Genomic DNA, 24,749 nt, shown 5'->3' with positions numbered 1-24,749 from the left:
AGCCTCTGAAGTCCTTTTCCACAGCTCATCACCAGATGTCAGGGTAGAGCTCATTCTGACTCTGCTTATATCAGTATAATAACATCTAAATGAGGAGTACCTGCCATTTAACTATATTTTATCACTGGTATCCTAGGCTTTAATTAGGGTGACCAGATATCCCAATTTTATAGGGACAGTCCCGATATTTGGGACTTTTTCTTATATAGGCTCCTATGACCCCCCACCCTCCTGTCCCGATTTTTTACACTTGCTGTCTGGTCACCCTAGCTTTATTACTCTTGGCTTACAGCTGTAAGCTAAATCCTTTTCTTTTACTCTTTTCAGAGTTCTAAAGTCTTGGTTTGTTTGTTGTGCAATGAAAGTCTGATTACTATTTTTATCACTATTGTCCATATCTCACCATCCAATCTTTTTTGCGCTGCTCAGAAACTATGGTAAGGAGGACCATTTGATGAGGGCTCCACAGACTTTTATCCTGTTTAACTCAATTATATCGTGTCCATAAAGATACCTTTCTAAATTACATTATAATATATTTATAAATGAATGGTTGTAGAGAGCATTAGTAGAATGGAAAGGAAACTTTTTAAAAAAATTCTTCCATGCCATTTTATTGTTAAAGCCCAACTTTTGCTAGGATTTGAGTGTCCTCAGTATATTAGATCTTTTAACCCGCATGCATGGTCTTGACCAATATAATAATTGCATTTACTCTTGGTCTTTTTTCTTCCCAAATAAAAAAGTTCCAGTTTGCTCAGTTGAAGGCCTTATCTTCCATCAAATGAAAGAACTTTGGGCTGTCTCCTAACTGGATAGTGGATAATTCCAAGAACTCTTCTAAAAGTGTCTGACAGCTATCTTGGGCATACACTGACAATATGGTTTGTAATCTTGAGGCTATGGCTAAAATTTTCCAACCTGAGTGTCTAAAATTAAGCTCACAAAAAGAAGTAGCCTGATTTTCAGACATAGGCCTGGTCTACACTACGACTTTAATTCGGATTTATCAGCTTTAATTCGAATTTACCCTGTAACCGTCCTCACAACGACGCTATTTATTTCGATGTAAAGGGCCCTTTAAATCGATTTCTGTACTCCACCCCGACGAGTGGAGTAGCGCCAAAATCGATTTTAACATTTCGAATTAGGGATAGTGTGGCCGCAATTCGATGGTATTGGCCTCCGGGAGCTATCCCACAGTGCATCATTGTGACCGCTCTGGACAGCAATCTAAACTCGGATGCACTGGCCAGGTAGACAGGAAAAGCCCCGCGAACATTTGAATTTCATTTCCTGTTTGCCCAGTGTGGAGAGCACAGGTAACCACAGATAGCTCATCAGCACAGATAACCATGCAGGCTGATAATCGAAAAAGAGCACCAGCATGGACCGTGAGGGAGGTACTGGATCTGATCGCTGTATGGGGAGAGGATTCAGTGCTTGCAGAACTTCGTTCTAAAAGACGAAATGCAAAAACTTTTGAAAAAATCTCCAAGGGCATGATGGAGAGAGGCCACAATAGGGACTCTGAGCAGTGCCGCGTGAAAGTCAAGGAGCTCAGACAAGCGTATCAAAAAACAAAGGAGGCAAACGGTCGCTCCGGGTCAGAGCCGCGGACATGCCGCTTCTACGCTGAGCTGCATGCAATTCTAGGGGGGGCTGCCACCACTACCCCACCTGTGATCGTGGATTCTGGGTCGGGGATAGTCTCATCAGCGACGCCTGAGGATTCTGCCGATGGGGGAGAGGAGGAGGAGGAGGATGAGGATGAGCTTGCAGAGAGCACACAGCACTCCGTTCTCCCCAACAGCCAGGATCTTTTTCTCACGCTGACTGAAGTACCCTCCCAAGCCTCCCAAGCCAGTACCCAAGACTCTGACCCCATGGAAGGGACCTCAGGTGAGTTTACCTTTTAAAATATAAAACTTGTTTTAAAAGCAAACGGTTTTTAATGATTACTTTGCCCTGAGGACTTGGGATGCATTCGCGGTCAGTTCAGCTACTGGAAAAGTCTGTTAACGTGTCTGGGGATGGAGCGGAAATCCTCCAGGGACATCTCCATGAAGCTCTCCTGGAGGTACTCCGAAAGCCTTGCCAGAAGGTTTCTGGGCAGTGCATCCTTATTCCCTCCTCCATGGTAGGACACTTGATCACGCCATGCTTGCAGCAAGTAATCTGGTATCATTGCCTGACAAAGCCTGGCAGCGTATGGTCCTGGTGTTTGCTGGCATTCAAGCAACATCCGTTCTTTATCTTGTTGTGTAATCCTCAGGAGAGTGATATCACTCCTGGTAACCTGGTTGAAATACGGGAACTTAATTAAGGGGACAGAGGTGGCCGTTCCTACTGGGCTGTTTGCCTGTGGCGGAAAATAAATCCTTTCCTGCAGTTAGCCAAGCGCAGATGGGAAATTGGCCCTGAGTTTTTCACGTTTGGCTAGCAGGGAACTTCCCTGTTACCAGCCACGCGGTGGGGGGAGGGGTACTGTGATCATCCCAGAGAATTCATGGCGGGAGGGGGGCGGCGGGGTGGTGGTGGTTAGTTTGGTGCCTGCAGGGATCTTCCCTGATACCAGCCACGCGGTGGGGGGGAGGGGTACAGCGATCATCCCAGAGAATTCATGGCGAGAGGGGGGGTGGTTAGTTTGTTTTCTGCTGCTGCTGCTGAATGTTAACAGAAAAACCGCAGCACTCTACAGGCTATGCTTGGTATGTGGGAAAGGAGGGCGCAGAAGCTGTAAAACAATGGCTTACCATGGCCGCATGCAAGCCGAATTCTGTTGCCCAGACCTGTGATCTCTAGCAGCAAAGCCACAGGCACTCAGCATTAAGAGGCAAAATGCGACCTTGCACAGAAATCACATGTGCTATGTAATGTGAATAGTGTTGGTCACCGTGAAAGAGTATAAGCATTGTTCTGCAAAATGTAGCTTTTTAAACAATTCTCTCTTTTTTCCCCTCCCTACAGCAGCTGCAAATTCCTCAAGCATCCCTCCTCCATCCCGAAGGTTATCACAGATAAGGCGTCGTAAGAAGAGAACGCGAGACGAGATGTTTTCTGAAATTATGGAATCCAGCCGCAGTGACAGAGCTAATCTGAATGAGTGGAAGGAAACAGTTTCAAAGTATAGGAAAGAAGCCAGTGAACGTGAGGACAGGAGGGACCAACGTGAGGACATGAGGGACCAACGTGAGGACAGGAGGGACCAACGTGAGGAGACGAGGGACCAACGTGAAGACAGGAGGGACGCTCGAGATGAGAGGTGGCGGCAGGAAGACCAGAGGAGCAAGGATGCAACGCTGGGGCTGCTGCGTGAGCAAACAGACATGCTCCGGCGTCTGGTGGAGCTTCAGGAACGGCTGCTGGAAAACAGACTGCCGCTTCAGCCCCTGTTCCACCCTCCCCCCTCCCCATGTTCCGTATCCTCCTCACCCAGACGTGTAAGAACACGGGGGGGGGGGGGGGGGGGAGGCTCCGTACACCTTCCCATTCCACCCCAGTAGACAGCCCAAGCAAAAGGCTGTCATTTTTTTAACCTTTTCTTTGTGGCTTTTTCCTTCCCAGCAATCCTCCTCCCAAATACCACCCGGGTTCCCTCCCTCTTTTTCTAATCTATTAATAAAGAATAAATGATTTTTAAATGATAGTGACTTTATTTGGTTTGAAAGAAAGCTGGGGGAAGGGGGAGGGTGGGTTCCTTACAGAAAATGAGTCAATAAAGGGGGCGGGTTTTCATGAAGGAGAAACAAACAGATATTTCACACTGTAGCCTGGCCAGTCATGAAACTGGTTTTTAAAGCTTCTCTGATGCACAGCGCTTCCTGGTGTGCTCTTCTAATCGCCCTGGTGTCTGGCTGCGCGTAATCAGCAGCCAGGCGATTTGCCTCAGCCTCCCACCCCGCCATAAAGGTCTCCCCCTTACTTTCACAGAGATTGTGGAGCACACAGCAAGCAGAAATAACAATGGGGAGATTTCTTTGGCTGAGGTCAGAGCGAGTCAATAATGATCGCCAGCGACCTTTTAAACGGCCAAATGCACATTCTACCACCATTCTGCACTTGCTTAGCCTGTAGTTAAACAGCTCCTGACTCCTGTCCAGGCTGCCTGTGTACGGCTTCATGAGCCATGGCATTAAGGGGTAGGCGGGGTCCCCAAGAATAACTATTGGCATTTCAACATCCCCAACGGTTATTTTCTGGTCCGGAAAGTAAGTCCCTTGCTGCAGCCCTTTAAACAGAGTAGTGTTCCTGAAGACGCGAGCGTCATGAACCCTTCCCGCCCAGCCCGCGTTGATGTTAGTGAAACGTCCCTTGTGATCCACAAGTGCTTGCAGCACCATTGAAAAGTACCCCTTGCGGTTTATGTACTCGGTGGCTTGGTGCTCCGGTGCCAAGATAGGGATATGGGTTCCGTCTATCGCCCCACCACAGTTAGGGAATCCCATTGCAGCAAAACCATCCACTATAGCCTGCACATTTCCCAGAGTCACTAACTTTCGTAGCAGCACCTGAGTGATTGCTTTGGCTACTTGCATCACAGCAGCCCCCACAGTAGATTTGCCCACTCCAAATTGATTCCCGACTGACCGGTAGCTGTCTGGCGTTGCAAGCTTCCACAGGGCTATCGCCACGCGCTTCTCAACTGTGAGGGCTGCTCTCATCTTGGTAGTCTGGCGTTTCAGGGCAGGGGACAGCAAGTCACAAAGTTCCATGAAAGTGCCCTTACGCATGCGAAAGTTCCGCAGCCACTGGGAATCGTCCCACACTTGCAACACTATGCGGTCCCACCAGTCTGTGCTTGTTTCCCTTGCCCAGAATCGGCGTTCCATGGATAGAATCTGCCCCATTAACAACATGATCTCCAAAGCACCGGGGCCCGTGGTTTCACATAATTCTGTATCCGTGTCCGTGTCCATGTCCTCATCATGCTTGTCGCTGCGCTGCCGCCGCCGCTGCCTCCTCGCCTCGTTTTTCTGGTCCTGGCTGAGCATAAACTCCACGAGAACGCGCGAGGTGTTTACAATGTTCATGACTGCTGTCTTGAGCTCAGCGGGCTCCATGCTTGCCGTGGTATGGAGTCTGCAGTGTTCACCCACCCAGGAAAAAAGGCGCGAAAATGGTTGTCTGCCGTCCGTTGCTTTCATGCAGGGAGGGAGGAGGGAGGGAGGAGGTGAGGCTGTACCCAGAACCACCTGCGATGATGTTTTTTGTCCCATCAGGCACTGGGACCTTAACCCACAATCCCAATGGGCGCGGGAGACTGCGGGAACTATGGGATAGCTATGGGATAGCTACCCACAGTGCAACGGTGCAGAAATCGACGCTAGCACCGGTACTTGGACGCACACCACCGAATTAATGTGCTTAGTGTGGCCGCATACATTTCGACTTTATACAACCTGTTTTTCAAATCCGAATTATATAAATTCGGATTAATCCCGTAGTGTAGACATACCCATACTGAGCAAATTCTACTCCTAGATCACAAGGCTGCTTTACTTATATTACATACAAGTGGTAAAGTGACTTGCACTCGATTACACAATTAGGCCTTGGCTACACTACCAAGTTTTGTCGGCAAAAGTGGCCTTTTGCCGACAAAACAGGGAGGTGTATAGTCTACAAAGCTACTTTTGGCAGCAAAACTCTGCTGTTTTGCCAACAAACGAAAATCACCTCAACGAGAGGCATAATGCTTTTTATGGAAAGTTAAAGCAACAAAGCATCAGTGTAGATGCTGCTGTTTGTTTTGTCAATATATCTGGTTTCCACCAGTATCCCACAATGCCTGCCCTGACCGCTCTGTTCACTGTTTTGATCTCTCTCTGCCCTGCAGGCATTCTCCTCTGCCCTCTTTCGAAGCTCTGGGAAGTATCTGACAGTTGAGCGTGCTGTTCCCATTCAGGGAACAAAGAGCAAATCATTAAGGTGGAATGTTCCTGTTCTGCCCTGCACTAGGAACACAGCGGCAGGCAGATGGCAGCTGCAGGGAATCTGTGTTTGTGAAGGGGGGAGGGGACACACTCTGTGCTGCTTTGCCATTCCTCAGCACGGAGAGCTCACAGCACTGCTCAGAATGCTGCTCTGGCAGCCGAGGAGGCGGTGCGAGATCTCAGAGGGAACTATAGGCAGGCAGGCAGAGCAGGCTGCTTCGGGAGAGACTGCTGTGCAGAGCACAGCTGGGGGCTGATATGGGGGGGTATCCCCCTCTCCCAGGATAGGTCGGTCAGCCTGCTGTCTCCCTCTCTCCAGACACATGAAACCTCTCTTCTCCCTGCCTCCCCTCCCCCACACGCTTCAGTTGAAAAGGAGCTGACAATCTATTAGGATCCCCCCAGAACAGTGGTTCCCAAACATTAACAGCCCGCGAACCCCTTTCACTAAATTGTGACATCTCGTGAACCCCCTCCTAAAAATGAATATTTCCAGGGATTTAAGTTTAAATTTCCTCAGTGTGATGGATTCGCTTGCTTTGCTCTGCATAGCTCTTGGAAGTCTGGAACCACTGGAGAAAGATAAAGTCTCAGGTCTGGTTCGGCATCAAGTCTGTTTCTGTATTTGGTTTTCAGATGTGCATACGAGGAAAATGCTTTCTCGCATAAGTATGTTGTTGAAAATGGTAACAAAACTGCAGCAGCTTTTTCTGCCAGAAAGGGCTACTCGTTTCTTAAACTCAGCCAAAAGTTGATCAATGATAGATTTCTGAAACTCCTTTTCAGTTCGTAATCACAGGAGATCTCAATCAATTTCTCTTTTTCTTTGGTGTTTAATATCTGTGTTGAGAAAGTGGTATCATCAAAAGGGTTGCAAATTCAGTCATTATTGCCTGACATAACTGGAAAGTAATCTCTGAAAGTTGTGCAAAGTCCTTTTAGGTGTGCAATTATATTGGTTTTAGTGCACTGATCCAACTGAAGTTTATGTTCTGCCAGGAAGTCATGAAGATTACTGAAACACTCAGTTTGATTGTTTTCCAAACAACTTCTCCAGAACTGCAACTTCTTTATCAGGGATTCAACTCACTCTTGCACATTGAAAACTGTTATATTGGGGCCTTGAAGAGATAAATTTAGGTCATTAATTCTTGAGAAAATATCTGCTAAATAAGCTAGGCTCTGGAGCCAGACATTATTTTCCATACAGCTGGCAAGGTGGAAACGGTGGCTGTTGAAAAAAACATAGGATTTCCGTTCTAACCTCAAACAAGCGCACAAGGATTTTACCCCTTGAGAGCCATCTAACTTCAGTATGGGCCAACACACAGTCGTGTATACTACCCATTTCTTCACAAAGTACGTGAAATATTCTGGAGTTTGTTGGCCATGATTTTATGAAATTCACCATTTTCACTGCATTGTCCAGCACTTCCTTCAGTCCCTCTGGCATGCGTTTTGTTGCAAGGGCTTGTCTATGGATGCTGCAATGAGTCCAAGAGACTTTTGATGCAACCTTTTTTGTTCGAGCTACAAATCCAGTATACTTCCCCGGCATTGATGTGGCCCCATCAGTGCAAATGCCTAGGCAACGAGACCAATCTATTTCCTTTTCTTGAAAATATGCATTAGTCAGATTGAAGATATCTTCTCCAGTTGTACGTTCTTCCAATGGTCGGCAAAACAACAAGTCTTCTTCAACCATACCTTCATTCACATAATGTACAAACAGTAGCAAAATAGCTAGATTAGCTACATCGGTTGATTCATCCAACTGTATAGCATAATATGGACTATTTTTCACTCTATGTACAATTGTGGTCTCTACATTATTTGACATGTCATTAATTCTTCGTGACAACGTATTATTGGACAAAGGTACCATGTCAATCCTTTTTGCAGCCTTTTCTCCGAGCATGCAATGAACTACGTCTTTTATACATGGACCAATCAAGCTCTCTGCTATGGTATGGACTTCTGATGCTTTTGCTACTCGGTAGCTCACGTGGTATGATGCTTTAAGTGCATTTTCATTATAAGTACTTGCTTTGGATATAAAACTGGTAATTTCACTTTTCTTCTCAGCTAATTTTCGCTTGAAAAAATCAACAGGCTTGTCGAGTTGTGCAGGATGCCTAGTTTCTAAATGGCGCCAAAGTAGAGAAGGTTTGAGGCTGCTGTTTGCTAGAACATCACCACAAATCACACACAGTGGTTTTGGATGTTCTTGATCACCAATGCATGTAAGACCATATTTTATATAATCATCGTCATATTTTCTTTTCTTTGTAAATGACTTTCCAGGACCATCATGATCATTAGACTTAGATTTTCCACAGTGTGGACTTGAGGAAACACTAGCTGATTCCAGCATCTTTACACTTTCCTTTTTCAGACACTTATCCATTGAACTTGTGTACAAAAGTTCTAATAAAAATAACAGAGAGAGACTGCTAACAACCAACAAACTAGAAACTGAGAAGATTCACTCACTGAAGCAAATCAGCATTCCAGAGAGAAGGACAATTACTGAGACACCTTAACACTCCCACACTGGCTACAACGTGCTTCTGGCTGGTTTGGCTCGCAAACAGCTTTTCTTCCGCCGAGGAAGGTGCCCTGGGAGGGACAAATTAGCTTGGACCACCCCCCACGTTCAGCGTGGTCCCCTGCTGACTGCCCTGGATGCAAACTTCCCCTGCCTGACAAGGACAGGGATCCGAGCTGCCACCTGCACCCCGCATGGAGTGCTGGGGTTCGGGGCTGCTGGCTCCCCCGCTGGCAGGGGAGGGCTGGGGCTGCCGGCTCAAACTGCCCGCTCTCCACGAGGCTCGGGCTGCCGGTTCCCTGGCTGACAGGGGAGGGGCTTGGGCTGCCAGCTCAAACTGCCTGGCCCCGCTCTTCCTGGGGCTCAGGCTGCCGGCTTCCCTGCTGACAGGAGGGCTCGGGCTGCTGGATCAAACTGCCCGCTCTCCCCAAGGCTCGGGCTGCAAACCCTTCCCAAAGCACCTTGGGGCCAGTTGCACAGTGGGATAGCTACCACAGTGCACTGCTCTCTGTGTTCATGCAAAAGCTGTTAGTGTGGATGCGCTCTGCTGACAAAAGGAGCTAGTGTGAACATGCAATAGAGATTTTAATTAAAATGCTTTAATTAAAGCGGCATAACTTTTGCCGACAAAACTTTGTAGTGTAGACAAGGCCTAAGGGCCCAAATTCACAAACCTTACTCACACTGATTAGTACTGGCTCCCATGAATAGTCCCATTGATTTAGATTGAGTAGGTGTTATTTGACGTGAGTAAAAGATTTACCCAAGATTAAAATTGAAGCTAGTAGATTCCTATCTTGTCGTTTAATTGCTTTAACAACTACTGTAGCTGTCCAACATAGAGTATCATCTCTTGACATGTTCTGAAAGAGTGGGGGCAAAGCTAGAGAGATATTTAGGGCTTGTCTACACTGGCACTTTACAGCACTGTAACTTTCTCGCTCAGGGGTTTGAAAAAATACCCCCCTGAGCACAGCAAGTTTCAGTGCTGTAAAGTGCCAGTGTAGACAGTGCACTAGTGCTGGGAGTGGTGCTGGTAGCTACGCCCCTCGTGGAGGTGGGTTTTTTAGAGTGGCGCTCCCAGCACTCGCGCTCTGCTGTAACTATACAAGCTACGTTAAAGCGTTGCCGCCGCAGTGCTTTAACGTTGCCAGTGTAGACTAGCCCTTTGACACCATGGCTATAGAAGCAATAGAAATAAATAGATCAAAAGGCAGACAAAATTAAAGAAGAGATGAGACAACAGAAGCCTTATTAAATGTAGCCTCCAAAAATTAAGATTTGAATTTTTTATTTTGTTTAAAGTTTTTGTCATTCATTGAAAAGTCTTTCCAATTCATCAGCAAGCTTCAGGTTTAACACAACGGATCGCAAATAAACAGTTCTTTATATAACATGAAGCAGTTGGGATATAGAAAATCCATTGACTCAGCTGTGCTTTGATTTCCAAGTTGCAGTTGGAAAGAATATATAGTATCATCATTCAAAGAAATGGAACGGAAGTATAAGGTTTGTTAACTTACTGAACGAAAACAATTACTTGACTACTCATCCAGATACAAGTTTTCAGAAGCTTATAGGACTTTTTGGCAGAATTAGCTTCCTATAGAACTATCGCTGGGTTTTATCTACAAGATGTAGAGCAATTGTTTACTTTGCATTTTGTGAGAAAACAGGAGACATTAGCTAATATTACAGAAAAAACAAAACAAAAAAACTTCTTTGGTTGAAGTAGAATCTGAGGCATTTATTAATGGAATAAAAAAACACAGTTCCAACATTTGTTCATTCGATTGTTAAATATAAAAGATTCTTTAATTACTCTTATGTAATCTAAGTAAAGCAGCTGGATAATATTTGTGCTATTATGATTGGCCTGCATTCAAATAAAGCAAGCACCAATATTTATTATGCCTGGAAAAAATCTTGCCTGTCCAGATTTCCACCTATTTTAAAAAGATTTTGTTCTCCCAAAGTTGCATTTAAGAGCTCAAGGGGCTGACTCTCTTTTCACTTACCCTGGTGTACATCAGGCATTTCCGAAGTCAATGGAATTATGCAATACAAAAGCACTTCTTTCCTAGTCAGCCCAACTCCCTTGTTAATCACACAGGGGGAGGGCGATCACAAGGCTGATCAAAGATGATTAAGGGAACAAAGGCTCAAACTGACACTGTAACTTTAAGTAACCTGAAAGAGAACACCCTCCCCCCCACAAAAAAAACCCAAGCACCTTATTCAGCAGGGGCATATTCTTGATCAGCCTTGTGATCACCCTCCCTCTGTGTGATTAACAGAGGGTAGGACTGATTTAGGAGAGAAGGGCTTAAAAGCCAGAGGCTAAGGTATGGCTATACTTGCAGATATAGAGCACTTTGAGTTAAACCAGCCTTCGGAGAGCGCAGTAGGGAAAGCGCTGCAGTCTGGCCACACTGACAGCTGCAAGCGCACTGGTGTGACCACATTTGTGGCACTTGCAGCAGCATTGGGAGCAGTGCATTATGGACAGCTATCCCACAGAGCACCTCTTCCCATTCTGGCACTGTGGCTTGTGGGAAGGGAGCGCAGGATGCGGGACATTCTGGGTCCTGTCCCAATGCCCCATGATGTATCGGTTCACATCCCAGCAATCCCTCTGCTTCCGTCCACATTTGGTATCATCTTGCAACGTTTTTTGTGCTGCGTGCTCTGTCTTCCCTTTAGGTCTCCGGGGAATGGAGCCTGAACTACTGAGGAATATGCTGATGAGTTTTGCCAGCACGTCACGTTTGGTAGTCAAGTTACTCCTCAAGATCCAAATTGACAGTGAGGACTACAATGATGATATCGATTCAAGTAACGCATACGACACAAGATTGCTTGTGACATTCATGGACTTGCTCACGACCGTGGAACGCCATTTTGGGGCTCGGGAAACAAGCACTGAGTAGTGGGATCACATCATCGTGCAAATCTGGGATGATGAGCAGTGGCTACAGAACTTTCAGATGAGAAAAGCCACTTTCATGGGACTGTGTAATGAGCTCGCCCCACCCTGTGGTGCCAGGACACGAGACTGAGAGTTGCCCTGACAGTGGAGAAGTGGATGACTATTGAAATCTGGAAACTGGCAACTCCAGACAGCTGCCAATCTGTCACTAACCAGTTTGGAGTGGAGAAGTCGACAGTTGGAATCATGTTCATGCAAGCTTGCAGAGCCATTACTCACATTCTGTTCAGAAGAACAGTGACTCTGGGTAACGTGCATGACATTGTGGCTGGCTTTGCACAGATGGGTTTCCCTAACTGCGGAGGGGTGATAGATGGGACGCATATTCCAATTCTGGCACCACCCCACCTAGCCTCAGAGTACGTTAATCAGAAGGGGTATTTCTCTATGGTTCTCCAAGTGCTTGTGGATCACCATGGGCGTTTCACTGACATTAACTCAGGCGGGCCCGGAAAGGTGCATAATGCACACACATCTTTCGGAACACTGGTCTGTTCAGGAAGCTGCAAGCAGGAACCTTTTTCCCAGACCAGAAGATCACCATAGGTGAAGTCGAAATGCCCATTGTGATCCTTGGAGACCCCGTTTACCCTTTAATGCCGTGGCTCATGAAACCCTACACAGGGAGCCTTGACAGCAGCAAGGAGCAGTTCAGCAACAGGCTAAGCTGGTGCAGAATGATTGTGGAGTGTGCTTTTGACCATTTAAAGGGCCGCTGGCATTCTCTGTATGGGAAGCTGGACCTGGCCGATGACAGCATCCCCGCGGTTATATCCACGTGCTGTACCCTCCATAACATCTGTGAGGGGAAGGGTAAAAGCTTCACTCAGGCATGGACCTCAGAGGTTCAACACCTGGAGGCTGAATTTGAACAGCCAGTGAGCAGGGCTATTAGAGGGGCCCAGCGTGGGGCTGCAAGGATTAGGGATGCCTGGAGGGAGCAATATGAGGCTGAAAGCCACCAGTAATGTCTGGTGCCCTGCATGAGAGCGAAGTGCAGTGGTTCCAATGTTAGTAGGAATCTGTGTTCGCTACACTGACTTGCAGTGCCTGAGCTTTCCTGGGCTAAGGTATCTTTTACTTTATGCAATAATAAAGAATGTTTCCAAAGCCAAAAAGTCCATTTATTAAAAAGAAAAATCATTTATTGAAAAGAAACACAACTGCTTGGGAAACAGAAAGGGCAAGGCGGTGGGGAAGGGAATGGTACAATCACAGATTTGCATATGTCCTGTTATCATACTCAGCCTTCCTGTCTGGAATGCTGTGTAATGAGTGCTGCACTTCAGGATGGCTGTACTGCATGATGATGGGGGTTGAGTGCAGTGGGTAAGGGTCGTAGTTTTCAGGGCTGGGTGGTGAAGCTACAGGTGTTGGAGGCAGCTGGTGGGGATAAGAACCTGGATGTTGGGGAAAGTGGGTTGGAGGTGACATGGGGGCAAGGTGGGGCAAATGCAGTAGTGCTCCACCTGCATGGCTACGAGCGCCTGGATCGAGTCTGCTTGGCACTCCATGATGCTTATCATCTGATCTGTGCTTTGCTGCTGGAGCTCTGTGCTTTTGTGCCAGCAATCCGCATTCTGCTGGCGATCCTCCTTTCACTCTCCCCCCACTTCTGCTCTTTTAGATTCTCATTAAGTGACTGCTGCATTACTTCATGCAGCATGTCTTCTTTGCTTCTCCATGGCTTCTTCCTGAGTCTTTGCAGTCTCTCGGCTGTTGATAACACGGACAGCTGAGATCTCAAGGCTGCATCTGTAAAGGCAAAATGTAACACTTAACAGAGGCAGCATTGTTCACACCAGACAGAGCAATGATTCCCCCGTACTTAAGGAGGGCAAGCACAGTCTACACAATAGAATAATTTGCCCGTCCCAAAGCGAGCGCACATAACCCACGGGAACCCCAAAATGGTGAGTAAGCACAGGGTCCCGGGGGAATGATTGTTTCATAGCTGTACTGTCCTCTGGGTTTCTGTGCCTTGGGGAGAGCCAACAGCTACAGGGGGCCCCTATACTGAACACTGTCCCCACATTTTCCAAAGGAGTTCGTCCTGGAAGATATCTCCCAGCTGAGGGTGACCTGGGAAGCAAGGGAGGGCTTCTACTACAATGCGGCTTCCGCCCTGGCCCATATGTAGCTTGCCTGTGTGCAGCACTGGTCCCCCCTCCGCTCACGGCACAGTGGCGCGGACATGTAAGCCTGACTGGGACAAGGACCACATTGGCTCTCCCACAAAACCTGCCAAGCGCATTGCCCAAGTTCTGTCTGAGACCTTCAAAGACATCACTGAGGCCAATTACCACGATGTGAGCGAGCACATCAATGCCCTATTCTGCATCTACACATTCATGCAGCCTAACCTTCCTTGCCCCAAGAGCCTGCACTGAATAACTTCCTTCCCAAAATAAAGCCGCTTACCGGGAACCTCCTCTGGTGTTTGTCCTTCCCCAAGCACCAGCCGCTGCGACTGGCTACCTTCCTCCTGGCTTGAGAACAGCTCCTGGCTGCGTGCATCTAGGGATGCCAGGGTGTCTTCCTCGTCCTCAGCACCCTTGCTCCCGCTTTGCTCCTCCTCCTCCTGCCTTGTTGGACTGGGCTCTGAAGTGTCCATGGTGGTACTCGAAGTGGAGGTGGGGTCGCCCCCAAGTATTGCATCCAGCTCTTTGTAAAAATGGCAGGTCGCGGGGGCAGCACCAGAGTGGCTGTTTGCCTTGTGGGCTTTGCATTAGGCATTCCACAGCTCCTTCACTTTAAACCTGCACTGCGTGCATCCCGGTCATAGCCCCTTTCCATCATGTCCCTTGATATAGCCTGAAGGTATCGTAATTCCTACAGCTGGAGCGCAGCTGGGATTGGAAAGCTTCCTTCCCCCAAACACTGATGAGGTCCAGGACCTCGCCATTGCTCCATCCTGGGGAATCACCTGGTGCGAGGAGGCATGGTCACCTGGAAAGATTCGCTGAGAGCACTCCACGCCTGGCTGAGCAAACAGGAAGGGAATTTTCAAAATTCCCAGAGAATTTAAAGGGCAGGTCTGATGGTTGGGCAGTAGTGTTCAAACTGATGACCAGAGTGACTCGAACAGGCATTGCGGGACACTTCTGGACGCCGATCAGAGCGCATTAACAGACTAGGGCATCCACATTGGTGCCATGACGCTCCAGCGGGGGTGCATCAAATGTTATTCCACTCGCCGAGGTGGAGAACCAGGAGCGCTCTAGCCACGGAGTCAGTGCACTCTACATGCCTTGCCAGTGTGGACGCGTCGTGAGTTAGAGCGCACTGAGCTGCTTTAATGCACCCTAACTCGCAAATGTAGCCATGCCCTAAGTGACCATGGGACTGCAAAGAGGGGAGTTTGAGGAGGAGAGCCCCCTGAATAAACAATGTGTGAGTATGAATCTTGGGACGAGTGAGCTTGTTTGTTTTGTTTTTATTTTTCCTCTTTCAGGTTACCAGGTGTATGTCTTCACTAGCAACATTAAAGCACTGCCACGCCAGCACTTTAATGTGGCTTTGTAGTCACGGCACTGAAAGAAAGTGACTCTCCCAGCGCTATAAATAAACCATCTCCAACAGGGGAGTAGCTACCAGCAGTGCTTTTTCACACCCCTAAGTGATAAAGTTGCAGCGCTGTAAAGTGCCAGTGTAGACAAGCCCTTAAGTTACTGTGTCAGTTGGGATTGTTTGTTTGGGGCCTGTTTAAGCCTTTGTTCCCTTGATCATTGAGCAGCCTTGTGATCACCTTCCCTCTGTGTGACTAATGAGGTGGGGGAAAGAGCTGACCTAGGAGAAAAGGGCTTAAAAGCCAGAGGCTAAAGCTTTGTCTACACTAATACTTTTGTCAGTAAAACTTTTGTTGGTCAGGGGTATATGAAAAAACACTCGCCTGACCGACATAAGTTTCACCCGCAAAAATGCTGGTGTGGTCAGTGCTATGTCAGCAGGACACAGCTAACACTTCTCCTTGGGGAGTGGTTTAATTATGCTGGCAGGAGAGCTACACAGGAGACCTTACTGCCGCACAGGTGAAGCAGTACATTTGTGGCACCGTAAGGCCCGTAGTGTAGACATAGCCTAAGTGACCAAGGGGCAGGGGAGTTGGAAGGAGATGTAATATCCAAGCTGAGTGGGGTTGCTACCCAGCTTAGATGCTATTGCAGTCAAGCTCAAAATCAGTCCAAGTTCATGACAATAACCTGGCCAGAAGTTCACTTTCTGGTTTCAGCTTCTACTGCACAGGTTTCAGCTAGATCTACTGACTACCCCATCTCATTTATACTTTCTTTTAGCTGGCATGAAGGCAGAACAATGGGAAACAAACCTACGTTGTTTACTGATAAAAGCTCTCTCACCTCCTTGAATAACATACTGTCAATAAAAGTAATTTACAAACAGGAAGGCCAAAGAGACATGGTTTCCTGACTAAGTGCTCAGTCAGTTGAGGGAATCAGAAAAATCAAAGACTGCCGAAGCCAGCCGAAGATCATGTATTTCCCACAATTAGAAATCTGGCTGTATTTTAATTAGATCTGATCAAAATTTTTCAAAAAATAAATGAAGATTCAGGTTCATTAAAACATTTCCCAAATTTGTGCACTGAATTGTTTCTATTGAAAAAACAAACATACAATCTGAAAAAAATCATTCATTTTGACATTTTTGAAATGAAATATTTTGATTCAAAACCACTTTTGTGTTGAAATGTCCTTCACATTTTTTTTATTTAAAAATATTTTAAAAGCTCTAAAGTAAAAAAAAAAAAATATTTTGTTTGACTTAAAACCATTTTTTTCTGACTGTTTAGTTTATTGAAAAAAATTTAGTTTTTCAGGTCAAGTCGAAGCAAGTTTTCGTCTTTTTGGAACTGCCAGTGAACCAAAAATCAGTTATTCACACAGCTCTAATTTTAATGCTAGTAATTCTGCTATTCCTTAAAATGATCCAATGCAACCTAGAATAAACAAAGCACTACAGCTGGGATTTTCAGTGATATCTAATGAAACCATTGCTGGGATTTGGATACTTAAATCTCCTTAAGGAGAGCTTTGAAAATGATAACCTACAATATCTTCTTAAGGATTATAATGTCATGTCTATGGCTGCTATGGTTTTTAATGCACAGCAGTTAATAGGTAACAAAGGTGAATGAGAGAGTCATTTGTATGAAATAAAACAAGTGCACTGCTAATCTATCATTTCCATGACATTAATGAAGGTCTAAAGCCTCTGGCCTGTCACAAAATTCCTCCCGCTCATGAATTTATAGCACACAGCAACCTAAAATTTTGACCTAAGACAGGATTACTTGGAGTGATTGTCTGTTTCCGCCCACACACACTCATTGCTTTCTTCTCTTTCAGAGCTGTATTATCAAACTATACTGTATATTTACCAAGAATAAATAGCTGTACATACATGCTTGTAGAAGATTCTAAAGCAACTTTCCTTAATTGTGTTCCAAATGCGTACTCACATACAGAGGGAAATTGTGTATGAAAATATCTGTTTCCATATGCAAATTAGGTACACAAATTAATGCTGTTGTAGAAAATATAAACACACTTGAGATGATCCATCAAAACTTTTAACCTAAACATTTATTTTATATGAACATTTTAAAAGCCAAAGGGCTAGATTCAGCCCTTGCAAAAGTGGACACCATTCCATTGAAATAAAATTCACTTATTTCCTCTTAGGGTAACAAATAGTCATAGGTGCTAGACCTGGGGGTGCAGGGGGTGTTGTCACACCACCTGGCTTGAACTGATTTCCATTATATACAGTATTTACAGTTTGTTTCAATGGCTCCAGCACCCCCACTATAAAAATTGTTCTAGCACCTCTGCAAATAGTAGGGCTGATCATGCAAACCCATACAACCAGACTTGAGGTAACACTTGCAAATGTGCCGAAGGGCTTTATATTTGAAGGCATTTAGGTACCAAAAGATGCAGATAGGCACCTAGTGGGCTTTTTAAAAGCACCGCAGAAGATTAGGTTAATAGATACATGAATTCCAAGGCCAGAAGAGACCACTGTGATCATCCTGTCTGACTTCCTATATAACCCAGGCCATTATTCCTCAAAATAATTCTTAGAGATATCTGACTCCCATTGTTTTACATGGGATCCCAGCACCAGAACTGGTGACATTTTTAGGCCAAAACTTTTTTTTGGGGGGGGGGGGGGGTCGGGGGAGGGAGGAGGAATGGCAGATTTGATTTCACCAAAACTTTTTACCAAATCATGTCATTTTTCACTGAATTGTTGGGGAAAATAATCAGTGTTTTGTTTTAACATTTTCAAAACAAACCACCCATTTTGATGTTTTTTGTTTGAAACAACTTTGTTTCAATATTTCCATAACATTTTATTTAAAAAAAATAAAAACTTTAAATGCTCTAAATCAACATGAAATCTTTAGTTTCACCTGAAACAGGGTGGATTTTTTTTTTTTTTTCAAATTTTTGGAACTGTCATACACCATTAGGTGCCTGTCTGCAGCTTCAGGTCCATAAATCCCTTTGAAAATCTGGTCCTAAGACCAAGAACCTCAAAGGAATTTTAATGGGAGTTAGGCACCTAAATACCTTTGAGGATCTGGGCCCAACTGTCAGTTTTGAAAACAGGACTTAAGCACCTAAGTGATTTAGGTGCTTTTGACAGTTTGGGTGTTTATTATCACAAGTAATTCAGCTGAACTCAGGAGTTATGCTTACTAATATGAATTCAATGGGACTACTCTCAGTAGGAAGCACTGGTACTAAATATTTGCAGGATCAGGTTCTGTGATCACACACCAGGTTCACCTTAGTCAGTCACAATCCAGGATTATTACACCTCTACCTCGGTATAACGCTGTCCTCGGGAGCCAAAAAATCTTACCGCGTTATAGGTGAAACCGCGTCATATCGAACTTGCTTTGATCCGCTGGAGTGTGCAGCCCCACCCCCCCGGAGCACTGCTTTACCGTTTTATATCAGAATTTGTGTTAAATCGGGTCACGTTATATCAGGATAGAGGTGTAGTAGTTATTCCAAAGTGAAACATTCTCCATTTAAAAATAGATGAGTTTACTGGAACACCAGAAGATTACCAGTATAGGCGAATGGCATAGCACTAACACCATAGCAGTTCGCCAGCTCCTGTAACAAGCCCCCCTTCTCTGCAGTCAACATCAGGGTGCGGCTAGACAAAAGGGAGCATGGGCTGGTCTCCCTGATGCCCAGGCCCCTGGTTGCTGTGCTGGCCCTCTGGGATCACTAGTAGTCCATGCAAATTAGAGATACCTTTATACCACTCTACCCTGAGTTGCTCCTTGGCTGAGCAAAGGATGGGCATCTTTGTGGGTAGCAATAGTGCTAAAAGTCTACTATTTTAAGCTAATGGACATGAAAGCACAATTAATAAAGGAGGCTATGCTATTGGAGACATAGTCACTCATTAAAGATGGCTTTCCTTAACCCATCTGCTATTCTGCTTCTCTTGCAAATTTGTCATTCCTAGCTTGTGAAAATAAATTATGATAATAATTACTATGCTTAATATTTATAAAGTGCTTTTAATCTTCAAAGTCATTCAGCGGCATTAGTCGACTAATTGATAGCAAACCCCTTTGTCATACATAGTGTATGTTCTTGTTTAAATACCAATTGTGATGGGTTGGACCCCCTTTCTGGGGTGCCACCTGATATGCTGGGGTCCCACTAAGACTACCTGTCCCACCAGCCTGGTTCCCCCCCACTCTGTGCTGCTGTGTCAGCTCTCGAGCCCCCTTTCTAGCACATACACAAGTAGGGACATGCCCAGCTATAGAATCACACAGAGTCTGCAATCAGCTCTGGGTGGGAGAGATCAGCTCGAGGAATTGCCCAGCACTGTGGTGCACAAACCCTCTGGAGTGTAAACCCAAAATTGTATTGTCTGGCGCTATATACTGTAGAGATCTATACAGTGTAAGCTCATGAAAATTGCCTCCTCCCTTAGGGTATGTCTACACTACGAGAGTAGTTCGATTTCACTTAAATCGAATATGTGGAATCGATATTACAAAGTCAAACGTGTGTATCCACACTAAGGACAGTAATTCCTGTGTGAGTCCACACTAACGGGGCAAGCGTCGACATTGGAAGCGGTGCACTGTAGGCAGCTATCCCACAGTTCCCGCAGTCTCCGCTGCCCATTGGAATTCTGGGTCGAGCCCCCAATGCCTGCTGGGGAAAAAAATGTGTCGAGGGTGGTTTTGGGTAACTGTCGTCATCCAACCGTCACTCCCGCCCTCCCTCCCTGAAAGCGCCGGCGGCAATCAGTTCGCGCACTTTTCTGCTGAGTGACAGCGCGGACGCCACAGCACTGCGAGCATGGAGCCTGCTGTGACCATCGCTGCAGTTATGGCCGTTGTCAACACCTTGCACCTTATCAGCCACATTTTCCAGAGGCAGATGCTGAGAAATCGGGCGAGGAGGCTACGGCAGCGCGATGAGGACATGAAGTCTGAGAGTGGCACAGACCTGTCACAAAGCATGGGACCCCGCGCCGTAGACATCATGGTGGCACTGGGTCATGTTGATGCCATGGAATGCCGATTCTGGGCACGTGAAACAAGCACGGACTGGTGGGACCGCATAGTGCTGCAGGTCTGGGATGAATCACAGTGGCTGAGAAACTTTCGCATGCGGAAGGGAACTTTCCTTGAACTTTGTGAGCTGCTGTCCCCTGCCCTGAAGCGCAAGGACACCCGGATGCGAGCAGCCCTGACTGTCCAGAAGTGAGTGGCCATAGCCCTCTGGAAGCTTGCAACGCCAGACAGCTACCGGTCAGTCACGAACCACTTTGGCGTGGGCAAATCTACCGTGGGGGTTGTTGTGATGCAAGTAGCCAACGCAATCATTGATGTACTACTGTCAAAGGTAGTGACCCTGGGAAACGTGGAGGTCATCATAGATGGCTTCGCCGCGATGGGATTCCCAAACTGCGGTGGGGCTATAGATGGAACTCATATCCCTATCCTGGGACCAGAGCACCAGGCCAGCCAGTACATTAACCAAAAGGGCTACTTTTCAATGGTGCTGCAAGCACTGGTGGACCATAGGGGACGTTTTACCAACATCAACGTCGGATGGCCGGGCAAGGTTCATGACGCTCGTGTTTTCAGGAACTCTGGTCTGTTTAGATGGCTGCAGGAAGGTATTTACTTCCCAGACCACAAAATAACTGTTGGGGATGTGGAGATGCCTATAGTGATCCTCGGGGACCCAGCCTACCCGCTAATGCCCTGGCTCATGAAGCCCTATACAGGCGGCCTGGACAGTGAAAAGGAACTCTTCAACTACCGTCTGAGCAAGTGCAGAATGGTGGTGGAGTGTGCTTTTGGACATCTCAAGGGGAGATGGAGAAGCTTACTGACTCGCTCTGATCTCAGCGAAACCAATATCCCCATTGTTATTGCAGCTTGCTGTGTGCTCCACAATCTCTGTGAGAGCAAGGGGGAGAGGTTTATGGCGGGGTGGGAGGTTGAGGCAAGTCGCCTGGCTGCTGATTACGCCCAGCCAGACAGCCATGTGATTAGAAGAGCCCAGCGGGACGCGCTGTGCATCCGGGAGGCTTTGAAAGCTAGGTTCCTGAGTGAGCAGGGTAACCTCTGACTATTTAGTTTGTTTACAGAGAAGCTGAACCTGCCCCTATTTCTTTACCCAGTGAATGTTGACTATCCTCTCCAGTTTCATACCCCGTTCACCCCGTTCACCCCCTTCAAACCCACGTTTAAAAATAAAATCACTGAAAATTTGTTAATGAACAACGTTTTCTTTATTACTGTTTTCGCGGTAAAGTGTTGAAACTGGGACGCAGACTGTGGTGGGGAGCGGGTGTACTGTAATGATGCAAAGGACGCTTCTAAACTCGAGGAATGACAGGCTCCTGCTTCTACAGTGGTCCACACTGGTGGACTGATTGTTTCAACGGAGCCTGCCACCCCTCCTGTTCGGGACTCTGTGTGTCGGGGCTATGTGACTTTGTGGCAGGGGGAGGACGGTTACAGATCCGCTGCTGCGTGGCTCTGTGATCCAGGATAAGGACCGCTGCATAAGATCTCTAACCGCCCTCCCCCGCCACAAAGTTACATAGCCCCCCCCCCCCCCCCCGAAACTGAAAACCACCTCCCAGACTGACCAGGGTGCCTAGTGACTGCACTGTGTGTGTGACCTGCTGCTGAACCTGCCCCCGTGTCTGTACCAACCCCCTTCCCCCCCTTCAAACAGACTGTCCTCTAAAAAAACATGATGGAAACAGTAATTAACAGAAACATATTTTTTATTAGCAACTAGACAGTTAGGGGATGAAACTGGGATGGGGGCTTGGGTGAGGTGGGAAGGAAAGGACTTATCAAATTTTGGGGAATGACAGCCTTCTGCCACTTGAGCAGTCTGCAGGGGTAGAGTGACAGTTTTCACGGACTCTGCAGCCCCTCCTTCTTGTTACTTTGGGTGAGGGGGGTATGGGACTTTGTGGCGGGGGACGGTGGTTACAGATAGACTGCAGCGGGGCTCTAGGGTGACCAGACAGCAAGTGTGAAAAATCGGGACGGGGGTGGGGGGTAATAGGAACCTATATAAGAAAAAGACCCAGAAATCGGGACTGTCCCTATAAAATTGGGATATCTGGTCACTCTACGGAGCTCTGTCCTCCTGCCTCCGGTCCTGCAGAACATCCACAAGGCGCCGGAGCGTGTCCGTTTGCTCCCTCATTAGTCCAAGCAGCGTTTGAGTCGCCTGCTGGTCTTCCTGCTGCCACCTCTCCTCCCGTTTGCTGTGTGCTCGCTGGTATTGGGACATGTTCTCCCTCCACTGAGTCTGCAGGTTTGCCTCGGCTCGGGAGCAGCCCATAAGTTCTGAGAACATGTCGTCCCGTGTCCTTTTCTTTCTACGCCTAATCTGAGCCAGCCTCTGGGAGTCTGATGACCAGGTAGGTCGGGAGACAGTCACAGCTGTGGGATGGGAAAAAGGGAGTGAATTCCTCAGAAAGATAAATTTTTTGGTGAACAAAGAAAATAGTATTTCTATGTGAACAAGACCATTCACAGCACCTATCACATGCGCACTCAGGACAAGGTCGAATTTTCGGCCTTCGCATTCAATCCCTGGGGTCTTGCAGTGCAGATCACAGAAGCGGAACAGGTCAGCAGAATTTGGGTAGCAAGCTGACATGGTAAGCTGTAGATTTGTGGCACCTTAAAACTTTACTAATAGCACTGCCCTACTTTCACGTTCAAAGCAATGCTCTTAGCGTTGGCCAGTTCCTGCTGCCAGCAATCCGGCAAGCATGAACTCTGCCCCTGTCCCAACCCCTCGCGGCTGTCCCCGGGAAAGATCCCTCTATGCTGCCCCTCTCCCGCCTCCACCGCATGGCTGTAAACCACCAGTTACAGTTCTGTAAAGGAACAGGCAAGCAGTCCCAATACTAACATTCCCCTAATTCAAAGCAGGTCACCATGAGCGACATCACTCTGATGCGGATTTCAGACAGCGACAAAGAACGCATGTTTCGTGAAAGCCTGCAAAGACCAGGGCCGTATGCCACCATGCTGTGCAAGGCAATGATACCTGAGTACTTGATGATAGCCTGGCGCGGAAACGTTTCATACTACGGAGGACACAACAAGGCCGCTCTCCCAAGGAACCTCATGCAAAGGCTTTCCAATTACCTCCAGGAGAGCTTCATGGAGATGTCCCATGAGGATTTCTGCTCTATCCCCGGACATATAGACCGAATTTTACTGTAGCTGCACTGGCAAGGACTAAACAGTAGAGCGCCTAGGGCAAACCAATCAAGATATACCGGACATTGTTAGATTTTTTTGAAGCAGTTGCACTGCCCAAGACTAAAACTTTAAGTGCCTAGGACAATCTAATCATGAAAAACCCACAGTTAATATTAATGTTCTGTTCTAAATAAATGTTTACATGTTTAAAACACTTACCGGCTGATCCTTCCCCTGATTCTGGGTCCGGGTTAATGCCTGGGGACGGTTGGTAGGGGATCTCTGTGAGGGTGATGAAGAGATCCTGGCTGTCTGGGAAATCAGCGTTGTAAGCGCTGTCGACTGCCTCATCCTCCTCATCTCCTTCCTCATCTTCCCCGTCCACTACCATCTCCGAGGAAGCGGGCATCGACAATATCCCATCCTCAGAGTCCACGGTCAGTGGTGGGGTAGTGGTGGCGGCCGCACCTAGGATGGAATGCAGTGCCTCGTAGAAACGGCATGTCTGGGGCTGGGATCCGGAGCCTTCGTTTGCCTCTTTGGTCTTCTGGTACCCTTGTCTCAGCTTCTTGATTTTCACACGGCACTGCATTGCATCCCGGCTGTATCCTCTCTCTGTCATGGCTTTGGAGATCTTCTCGTAGATCTTTGCATTCCGTCTTTTCGATCGCAGCTCCGAAAGCACGGACTCATCGCCCCACACAGCGATCAGATCCAAGACTTCCCGATCAGTCCATGCTGGGGCCCTCTTTCTATTCTGAGATTGCATGGCCATCTCTGCTGGAGAGCTCTGCATCGTTGCCAGTGCTGCTGAGCTCGCCACGATGTCCAAACAGGAAATGAGATTCAAACTGCCCAGACAGGAAAAGGAATTCAAATTTTCCCGGGGCTTTTCCTGTGTGGCTGGTCAGAGCATCCGAGCTTGGACTGCTGTCCAGCGCGTCAACAGAGTAGTGCACTGTGGGATAGCTCCCGGAGCTATTAGCGTCGATTTCCATCCACACCTACCCTAATTCGACCTGGCCATGTCGAATTTAGCGCTACTCCCCTCGTTGGGGAGGAGTACAGAAGTCGAATTTAAGAGACCTCTATGTCGAACTAAATAGCTTTGTTGTGTGGACGGGTGCAGAGTTAATTCGATTTAACGCTGCTAAATTCGACATAAACTCCTAGTGTAGACCAGGCCTTAATGTGGAGGAAGATATGCACAGCTTTTGCCCCCCTCTTCCCAGTTATGAATTGCACAAACTGGGTTTTGGAATAAACAAAGAACAAGTTTATTAACTACAAAAGGTAAATGTTAAGTGACTATAAGATAGAGCAAACACAACAAAGCAGATTACTGAGCAAATAAAACAAAACACACCAACTAAGCTGGATACATTAAAGAAATTGGCTACAAATAGTAATTTCTCACCCTAAATGTTGTTTCAAACAGGTTGCAGAGTTTCTTGAAGGTAAACTGCACTGCTTGCATCTTAAATCTCTAGGGATTCCTTTTATGGGCTGATC

General features: G+C 46.9%; 1 protein-coding gene across 1 annotated transcript; it reads left to right on the top strand.

Annotated features, from left to right (window-relative positions):
- The first annotated feature begins 956 nt into the window (after positions 1 to 956).
- Positions 957 to 11,414, top strand: LOC135984075 (SRRM2 protein homolog rsr-2-like). The gene is made up of 3 exons (XM_065598516.1): positions 957 to 1,902; positions 2,971 to 3,213; positions 11,188 to 11,414. The coding sequence occupies exons 1-3, from the start codon at positions 1,356 to 1,358 to the stop codon at positions 11,412 to 11,414; spliced, it is 1,017 nt and encodes a 338-aa protein (XP_065454588.1). The 5' UTR covers positions 957 to 1,355.
- The last annotated feature ends 13,335 nt before the right edge of the window (positions 11,415 to 24,749 follow it).

The sequence above is a fragment of the Chrysemys picta genome, chromosome 5 (assembly GCF_011386835.1).
Source record: "Chrysemys picta bellii isolate R12L10 chromosome 5, ASM1138683v2, whole genome shotgun sequence".
Taxonomy (NCBI): Eukaryota; Metazoa; Chordata; order Testudines; family Emydidae; genus Chrysemys; species Chrysemys picta.
Note: the sequence above shows the minus strand (reverse complement) of the source record. Positions and strands in the feature narration are given on the sequence as shown.

Coding starts and splice junctions, on each gene's coding strand:
- LOC135984075 (XM_065598516.1), top strand. CDS start 1,356: ATGCAGGCTGATAATCGAAAAAGAGCACCAGCATGGACCGTGAGGGAG. Junction 1,903..2,970: donor CCCCATGGAAGGGACCTCAG/GTGAGTTTACCT, acceptor CCCTCCCTACAG/CAGCTGCAAATTCCTCAAGC. Junction 3,214..11,187: donor TGAGGACAGGAGGGACCAAC/GTGAGGAGACGA, acceptor TCTTCCCTTTAG/GTCTCCGGGGAATGGAGCCT.